Source organism: Lethenteron reissneri, chromosome 49 (genome assembly GCF_015708825.2).
Source record: "Lethenteron reissneri isolate LAM-NWPU_2019-01 chromosome 49, ASM1570882v1, whole genome shotgun sequence".
Lineage (NCBI taxonomy): Eukaryota > Metazoa > Chordata > Hyperoartia > Petromyzontiformes > Petromyzontidae > Lethenteron > Lethenteron reissneri.
The window spans coordinates 3,679,765-3,689,877 of record NC_083827.1 but is presented as its reverse complement, the minus strand read 5'-3'; the positions used below and the strand labels follow the sequence as shown (position 1 = coordinate 3,689,877).

Here is a 10,113-nt window from a genome sequence, read left to right as displayed (position 1 = left end):
GCCTGTAACAGACTGTTGGGGCAAGACAGCCCCACGCCCGGCCGCCTTTGTCTCCCTAGTGACGATGTTTACACACTCGACCAGGTACTCATTTGAGGCTGAGTCGACCTAGGGGAGGCTCAGATAATCGCCACCGGTGTTGGTGGCGGTGAACGAGAATCGAACTCGGGTCACCGGGTTCGTTGCTACACTACCGCTCCCCCGCGCGCATACACACACACAGACACACACACAAACACACAGACACAAACACACACACAAACATGCACACACAAACACACACACTCATACACACAGACCAGTGAACACTACAACACATACACCAGTGAACAACACAACACACCAGAACACAACACACACACCAGTGAACACCACAACACACACACCAGTACACACCACAACACACACACCAGTGCACACCACAACACACACACCAGTACACAACACACACACATCAGTCAACACCACAACACACAAACACATCAGTGCACACCACAACACGCACACCAGCCAGCGCACAACACAACACAAATACGCATACACACACACTCTTCCCTGCCACACAACACAACACACATTCCCAGCTGGCACTCTCCACGCCCCTCATCATCATCACCACCACCACAGCCAATGCCCCCCCCCTCCTCCTCTTCCATTCTCAAGCTCGCAGCCCATTCCCTCCTCACTCAACGCAGCCAAGAGCCCAGCCAGCCATGCTCCGGCAACACTGAACATCGGACGAGACTTGAACACAGATATCTCTCTCTCGCAATTTGCATGTCCACACCACATTGTGCGCACACACTCACACTCGGCATGTGTGTGCACAGCTAAATGACATCGGTTTTGTGCTGCTGTAGCGGCTGCTGCTTCTCATTCTGCCAAGGTGAGAGAGAGGGAGAGACACACAGAAAGAGAGAATTCTGTGTCGTGTGATTGGAATGTGAATTTGGGACCTTGCGGATGTGTTTGTGTGTATGCGTTTATGATTTCGGGATTTGGTGTTCCGAATTTAACCCACGTTTGCGTCACGTGTGCATGCACGTGTGTGTGTATATATGCATCGTGTCTACATATACAATGTTGAGTGTACATAGTGTATGTACTATACTATATCACACACGCTTGCAGTAAAATACTCATGCGTGCGTGTATCTGGGTATAATGTCTACATGACAATGTTGCACGTAACCCGGTGAACGTAAGAGTACACACACACACGCTTCTATATATATATCTTTAAGTGGAAGCTTCATTGTGTGATGTTATCAATTCGGTGAATACAGCACACACACACACGACATGTACAGTACCACACAGTGTGGACAGCGACACGCGTTCTAGTCCTGCACGTGCGGCCCAAAGTGTGTCAAATATATTGTAAATGTGTCTGTTTAAATCCCCTTCACTGCTCTGCATGTCTTTGTTTAAACGCTGTGTTCGACGGTGCACGACAATGTGTGTATGTGTGTGTGTGTGATACACACACACACATACACACCGTGTGTGTATCACACACATATATACACACACAATTGTGTATGTGCGTGACACACACACATACACACAGTGTGTGTATCACACACACATACACACATACAATTGTGTATGTGTGTGTGATACACACACACACATACACACTGTGATATACACACACATACACACACAATTATGTATGTGTGTGACACTTACACACAGTGTGTGTATCAGACACACACACAATTGTGTATGCGCGTATCAATACACACACAATTATATATGTGTGATACACACGCGTACACAATTGTGCATGTGACATACACGCGTACAATTTGTGATACATACACAACGGTGTATGTGTACACAATTGTGTATGTGTATCCCAAAACGCGGTCCATAATTGTAAACTCCCTTGCTGGTGTACAGTGACATCTATGTTTAAACTGCAGACATGCCCACGTGTCATCGTGTGTGCTTCTGGTACACAACTGTTTTCGGCGCTGTGCACAGAATGCACGCATGCAGCAAGCCTTACGTGTCCGTGCTTGTACACAAGATTATGTCCATTGAGTGTGGACATACAACAGTACCGTAATGCGTTGCTGATCGCATAATTCAACACAGCGTAGTTACAATTCAAGGGGAATGTACGCGCGCGCTATATTCGCCCTGGTATGTGCAAGTGTCTGCAAGAGCTGCTACGCATATTTAATTGTACCACAATATTCGCGTCATTGTATGCGTCTCTTTAACCGCCGCTATGGATTAATGCGTTGCACAATAGACCTACTGTGCATGTGCATGCATAATTGCACTGTTATCGTCAGCACATATCTTAAATGCCCCTACGCATAATTGTGTTCACATACTATTGCACGCACTACACAATATTGCGCGTACACATGCGCGCGTGTGTACATACAGAACGGTGTACCTTGTGCACACACACACGCACATGCGCGTGTGTAATTCCCTGCACGGATCGTCATGTGTTGTGTGCCATTACATCGCAGCCACAAAGACAAAAATCTGCATCGTAGATGTTTGGGGGGGGTGGCAAGTGCTGTTAGCGAGCAGCACCTACGAAGACCGGCACGGCACACGAGGGCTTGTGGGGTACAGGCCAGCAAACCACGCCACCGGCCGTCTTTGTTCTCCCCCAGGTACTCATTTGAGGCCGAGCTGACCTAGGGGAGGGGGGTGAAATGCCCAGGACCGGTTCAAGGTGTTCATCTCCCGGTGTTGTCCGTGAGCTGGAATCGAACTTGGGGGTCCTCCTGGTTCGCTGCGCGCTCTCACCCCCCCTCCTCTCTCCTGCTTCCCCTGCTCCACAGCCAAAGATCGACACGCAGAGCAGCATGGCGCAGTCGGTCCGCTTCTCGGTGACTCCGGCCTGCACGGACGACGAGGAGAGAACGAGAGACGAAGAAGGCGGCGATGACGACGGTGACTGCGGTGGTGGCGGTGGTGGCGGGCGGTGATGGTGGTGGTGGACACTCGGGGTCTGCGGAGAGAGGCGAGCGAGGCGACAGGCATCGGCGTCCAAGGACATCGGCCGGCGTGGGTCAGTGGCCCGCATGGACATCGTGGCAATTTGTTCACGCGACGGCGGTGTTCGCCGTGCGTGCGTTTGATTTGATTGTCGGACGCGCGTGGGTGTGTGTGTGTGTGCATGGTCAAGTCGGCCGCTCAGCAGCGGCAGCGAAAACATCTTGAGGTTGTATTTCGATTTAAAGCTTTCGTGACTGCAGGGAATTCATCTTCTTGGTTCTTTCGGATAAAGTCACGTAGAAGGGAAATAATAAAATAATAAAAATAAAACAATAAAATAATAAAATTTCGATTTAAAGCTTTCGTGACTGCAGGGATTCATCTTCTTGGTTCTTTCGGTAAAGTCACGTAGAAGGGAAATAATAAAATAATAAAAATAAAACAATAAAATTATAAAATTTCGATTTAAAGCTTTCGTGACTGCAGGGATTCATCTTCTTGGTTCTTTCGATACAGTCACGTAGAAGCGAAATCATGAAATAATAAAAATGAAACATAATACTCACTAGTGAGAATTGTATTTTATTATGTTGTATTTTTATTATTTTATTATTTCCCATCTACGTGACTTTACCGAAAGAACCAAGAAGATCTAAGGTTGTCTTCGTGAAGCCTCTGCATGGCGCGGTGATGGTGGGGTAAAGTGTGGGTACACCCAACTCTTTAAGAAAAAAAAAAACAAATCTGGCTGTTGTGGAAGAGTAGGCCAATTGACATGCTTAGGGGGGTTGACTTTGAGTTTTCTTGAGTGTAGGTCCATACACCAGCAGTGGCGTGTGCATGCAGATCGCAGGCGTGCATAGTTATTTATCTGTAGGTTTCTAAGTCTGTGGGTCTCTATGCGAGTCTAATGTTCTATAATGTTAGTGTGAAGGTCTCTGCGAATCTAAGGATCTCTATGTCAATGTGAAGGCCTCTATGCGAGTCGTAGGATCTCTGTAAGTGTGAAAGTCTCTATGTGACTCTAAGGATCTCTGTAAGTGTGAAAGTCTCTATGTGAGTCTCGGATTCCTCTGTCAGTGTGAAGTTATCCGTATAAGCCTGTGACTTCTCTATCTCAATTTGATCCGGGCAAAGTGGTATAGTTAAACAATCCCCATGACCAACAATGGATTGGGGAGGCCTTCATGCAGCAGTGACTTGACTCAAGGGCTTTAAATTATTCGTTATTTATACTGGTAGGAACCTCCTGGTTACACCAGCCCACAGGGGATTATTGTGTCCATCCGTCCGTCGTGAAGGGAGGGGCTGGGTGGGGAGGGGAGGGTGGGGAGGAGCTGGGTGGGGAGGGTGGGGCTGGGTGGGGAGGGGAGGGACTGGGTGGGGAGGGTAGGGAGGGGCTGGGTGGGGAGGGTGGGGCTGGGTGGGGAGGGGCTGGTCACCCCGTGGTGTCCTTATAAAACTCAACGTTTAACCTACTCACGCCGGCTTGTGCCCGCCCTCACAGTCGGGCATATTTGCGGAATACACCACGCCGCCGTTGACCCTGGCCATTGACCGAGCAACCCAACGTTCCTACCAGCTCCCTCCGCAGGAATGTGTTTAACATTATTCACACATGCTGTGTCATATAGAATACATGTTTTATTTACATCTAGTAAAATAAATTCTTAATTATAAGCAGATGACAGTCAATTGAGACTTGACAGTGTAGCTCCAAAGGGAGACCTTGACCAGACCGAGAAGAAACTTAACTGCAAAAGATTGTAGCAATTATAAATCACATCGAACACGATGACTGCGTGCACCCAGAATGTAATAATGCATCGATTCATCAGTATTGATTATTAAATTCTCAATACATGCATTGATTTTGCATGTGTGACTTATTTTTGTATTCATACATGTCACATGGAATGGGTCCACCTTCAGCCACTAATGGCTCCTACATTGACCGCGATGTTGAAAAAAGTTAAGTCTTCCTTGAATCGAATCATGGTAATTAATCGAATAACTGGAATGAACCGTTAAGTCTGTATTTTGAAGTTGAAGACATGTTTTGCTCATCACTGCTGTTTTAGCATCATCGCTATTGAAATTGAATGTGAAGTGGTCAAGGTTCAATTCCACAGGGCTTTACTCAGACATTCATTGTAAATGCCATTATACGGCTACATTTAATAGTATTCAATATTCCTGCGTACTGTCCAATTGCAGAGGTTCAAGAATAAGCATGTGTGCAGTCCTTTCATTAATGTGTACAGTCCTTTTATTAATTCACTGCTGGAAAGGGTTCTCTGCTGGATAAGGCTGTGTGGGGTCATAGGGATTATTTGACTATACTTTTTAACAATATACTTTTCGATTTAAAGCTTTCGTGACTGCAGGGATTCATATTCGTGGTTCTTTCGGTAAAGTCACGTGACTTTACCGTAAGAACCAAGAATACAATATACTTTTCATATCTAACCCCAAAAACCTTTATTACGAATAACATTGTTCGCGAAAGCCTACGTGTTAATATACTTTAGTTTAATATTTAAATTGGATAATCCCTTAAAAGTTGGAACATCTCATTTGCAAGGGTTTTCGGTGCTGGTTGGTGAATGCGGGGAGCGTAGAGGTTGGAGCGTATAAATACAGGACAACGATGGATCTTGTTGTCCTGTTCTCTGCTGTCCATGACGTAGCCCCACAGCCTACAACACATGCTACGACATTGGTGTTTGCCCATCCAATTGCTCTCCAGTCTTACACCCCACTCAGCTTCTGAGATATCTTGAGAACAGGCATTGCAGGTGATTTGGTCTCAAGGCTCGTAATATGTACAAATATATCCATATATTTACATGAATTATCCCAGTGTAACCACACCAATAAGTCCTTGCATATGCAGGGTGCTTCAAAACAATGTTAACACTTCCAATCATTTTCAACAATACCACAAGACAGTTTTCAGGTTTCAGTTTCAGATCACCTGGAGAAAATTCCATGCGAGTGTTGACAACGATGGCGAACAAGTGGACACTCTTTGACTTTTTGGAGCTATTAACAAACATTTGCTATCATGTTTCAGTGTATTATCCGTTCTTTTTCCCATTAAAAACGATAGTCCCATACAAGTGTTAACATTTTTTGAAGCATGCATTTTTAAGTAATGTTTAGATTTTTTCACACATCCACGCAAGCACATGGTTTTGTCATTTATTTATCTCAGTGACTCATACGAGAGGTAATTATTTACCCAGGAAAGCCTCACTGGGTCTAAAGGTGCTTTCCCTGAAGGATTCTGTCTTGGGGAGGTTGGCCAATTCCGTTAATGAGTGAGTGGCGTGTGGGAGGAAAATCAAGCACACGGATAAAACCACACATAAGAAGGGGAGTAACACTCGAAGCTCAGCTTAGATATAAAATTAGCATTTTAAGCACATCTTTGGAAAATGAGAACCGAGCCAGGATGACATTTTGATGAGATAGCAAAAAACACATTGCGCTCCCATAAGTACGGTATGAAAGAAAAATTCTGGAAATTGCCTGCCACCATTACCACACTTTCACCCAACAATTGATGAATAGGAATATGTGAATGTGAAAAAAGCTTTACCCTTTCTGGCATGAATACAGGTGTTGAGATGATAACCAATGATAATCAATGTATTGATACTAAAGTGCCCCATAGCTATAACTGCTTAACCCAAGCTGTTAATGCTGTTGGCTGTTTGCATTTTCCTTGTACCGCTCGTCTTTAGGTGGCCTTTGGCCTAGCACTGGTGAGACAACGCCATGAAAGAGTGTCTCTGGTGCAGGCCTATCGGTTTAAAGCACCGCAAACATTATCGAAGCATATTTTTTGCATCTCTCTTTACCAAAATTATATTCGGTTAATGGAGACGATGCCTTGTCTATTTGGTGTTTGAATATAAAACATCGTCGTGATTTTTATTATTTTATTTTTTATTAATTTTAATTTCATTTTTTTACCTACGTGACTTTACCGAAAGAACTAAGAGTATGAATCCTTGCAGTCACGAAAGCTTCAAATCTAGAATATGAAACAACACATCTATATTACGCCACAAAGGGAAATGCCTTTTTATAATTGCATATCTTTATACTGCCCACAGGGTCCCAAAGTGAATAGGAAGATTCACATTTTTAAATCCTTTGTATTAAGTTCGCTTGCTTGCTTGCTTGCGTGCTTGCTTGCTTACGACCATGCAAATCTTTCGGTCGTTTTTTAACCCACTTCCCGTGATCCAATCGAGCTGACATTTTCCACACAGACTCGTTGTGCCAGACAATTAATGTTCGTGAAAAAAAATTCCCAAAATTTTACACTTTTTAGGCAATTTTTTTTATTTTACATATATCCAAATAGAACTCATTCATCGCTTTGGCTGAACGTCACAGTATACGAGCCCAGAGCGGAGTAGCGCAGTTGGTAGCGCCCTCGCTTCCCATGCCGAAGGTCGCGGGATCGATCCCCGCGTCCTCCACAGGCGAATATATTTTTAAATCCTTTATATTAAGTTCGCTGCCACGCATATAAAGGATTTATAGTGAAAAACTTTGTTTTTACGGGTTATACTTATTTTAAAGCTCCATTGTGTTCCAGTGGAACAACCAATACATTGAAATTCCTATTATCTGCTCTTCCTATTATAAGTGTGCCAGAATTGATGGATAGATGTGCTATTGGCAAATTGATTCTTCATATATGTGCTTTCTCACTAATAATATAATTAATTTGGAAGTGACAAGAAATTCCTCATATTATTTGCAATTATGTGCACTGCATGCTTCCTATTTCACGAGCATCCGCGCACATTTATATTATTATTCCCGCTTGTCCATGGATAGGAATCACCCCAACATAGTTTCCCATAATCGGTGTCTTTATTATCATAAAAGTGTGGCTCAAATTAATTAATTGCCGAAATTAATTAGAAGAATAGGATCCACCCCTAACACCCCCTACCCCCACATCAGGTCACGTGAGGCACAGTGGAATTTCCAACAATTACTTGACCGATAATAAAGGTTTTTGGGTCAGATCACGTTATATATAAATGTGTCGTAACCCTCCACCACCCGACACGGCCAAAGCGTACTATTAAATAAATACAATTACAATTCCTTATAAGGGAAACAAACACCAATGAATAACAATTGAATGATTACCAATCTATATAATTACAATACCCCCCCCCCCTCTTTGCCTCGAATCGCTGCACCAGATTGAATTGAATTGAATGATGAGGTCACCCTGATGCTGCTCTATTTAAGACCGGAAGCAACAGGAGAGCTTCACCATTCTTGCCCGATAAAGCTGATTGTAATTATCAGCGAAACGTCGTACTCAATTTTTTTTTAAATGCTGTTGATTTTCTCTACAGCACACTGGTGGGCTAAGGAAGTGAATTATTTTGTCCTTTGTAAAACGTGACACATTTTTTACTGTTTGGCCGTGTCGGGTGGTGGAGGGTTACGACACATTTACAAATAACGCGATCTGACCCAAAAACCTATATTATGAATAGTATTGGTCGCGAAAGCCTACGTGTTAATTACCTGACCCATTTCATTAAATGGAGACAAGGACAATGCCATATACAGGGTGTTTGAAAACTATGGACACAATTTCAAAGCAGTATATTTCACGATGGCAACATGTTACAATTACACGAAAAGTTACAAACGCTTTAATGAGTTATTAAGTTTTACTAACCATTTTATAAATGCCCTATGTGCCCTCCACCTGCTGTACGGACAACATCGAGACGATAGTTGAATTCGTCCCAAACGCCTCTCTTCTCACGTTTTCCTCTGAGGTGCGTGGTCACCCTGTGCTCTTCCCCGCACATAAACAGCCTGGTTCCTCAAATTGTCGGTACCAACGACGAATGCTCTTTGACATTGGCGGATCAATGCTACAACGCCGTTAAAACGCCTTGCTGAACTGCAGAACGCAAAACGCCTTGCTGAACTGCAGAACGCAAAACGCCTTGTGTTGCGGGGTCGCCATCTTGCGAATCACTGAGGCTAGGAGCTGTTTGTGCGCTGGGAGAGGTATCTTGCGGTCATCATTTGAAACTCTATGCCCCGCCCTCTCTATGCCCCGCCCTTTCAAGTGGTAAGAGTTTCATTCATGGGCGGTTCGTAGTTGCAGAGATATAGCGATTTCAAATCGGGTCCATCCTTTTGAAACACCCTGTATTTGTGCAAAATATGTAGAATACAAAGGGATTTTAATGACTTGATTGGGTGATAGATCATTGTGCTGATCGATATGAATTTAAAACAAGGTCAAACTGTCCAGAGAAAAAAATTGGGATATTTTATGCGGAATGATTTAATTAGCTAAATATTAACTTAAAACAGACTATTGTAGTTATAAGTGGTGAGGTCTCCGACTCATTGGTGTGGCATGTGCTTTCAGTTATGGGATAAAACTACAAAGTTTAACGGCCATGAGTAATAGGCACCACACCAAATTGAAGTGCTCTGTTATTATACATGTTATATAACTCGGAGGTGTTGATAACACAATTTAGCGCGTAATGTTTCCGTGTCTTAATGCTTTGAAATTACATTACAGTACCGTACTTAGCCTTGCAGACATTTACAATTGATGTGATATACAGTATTTTCTTTCAAGATTTAGGAAATGTCTTCCTAATTTTGCACTTAACTAAAGATATTTGCAAGTCATTCATAACAGGGTTAAGAGTAGATTGAGCAGTAGTACAGTGGTCAGCGCAATTCTTTGTACAGTGATCCCTCGTTTATCGCGGTTAATGGGGACCGAAACCCCTCACGTGAAAATCCGCGAAGTAGGATTGGCCCCCTAGGAATTTCCATATATGTGTGTGTGGGTACCAGAATGTTTAAAATATGTATATTTATACTTTATATATATTTTACTGAAATCTATTAAATTATAAAACCTTAATATTATACATTCACTCTCTCTCATACGATATGTATCATGGTGTTCTACACTCACCAATGACAGTAGTATCTTGAGACTTGACTCCAGTAATGACGACGACGACGATGACAATGGCGATGACAATGACGACGATGACAGACCTGTGCAGTTCGATGAATGTGATGATGAATGATGATGATGATGGTGTTACT

At 43.4% G+C, this 10,113-nt stretch overlaps 1 protein-coding gene across 1 annotated transcript in view; it reads left to right on the top strand.

The window, feature by feature from the left end:
• Positions 1–680: 680 nt before the first annotated feature.
• Positions 681–10,113, top strand: part of LOC133354817 (solute carrier family 12 member 4-like) — a 65,098-nt gene continuing 55,665 nt past the window's right edge. Inside the window, 3 exon segments of the mRNA XM_061571961.1 lie at positions 681–886; positions 2,814–2,951; positions 2,953–3,043. Of these exon segments, the coding sequence (XP_061427945.1) occupies positions 2,838–2,951; positions 2,953–3,043 (205 nt within the window). The 5' untranslated portion in view covers positions 681–886; positions 2,814–2,837.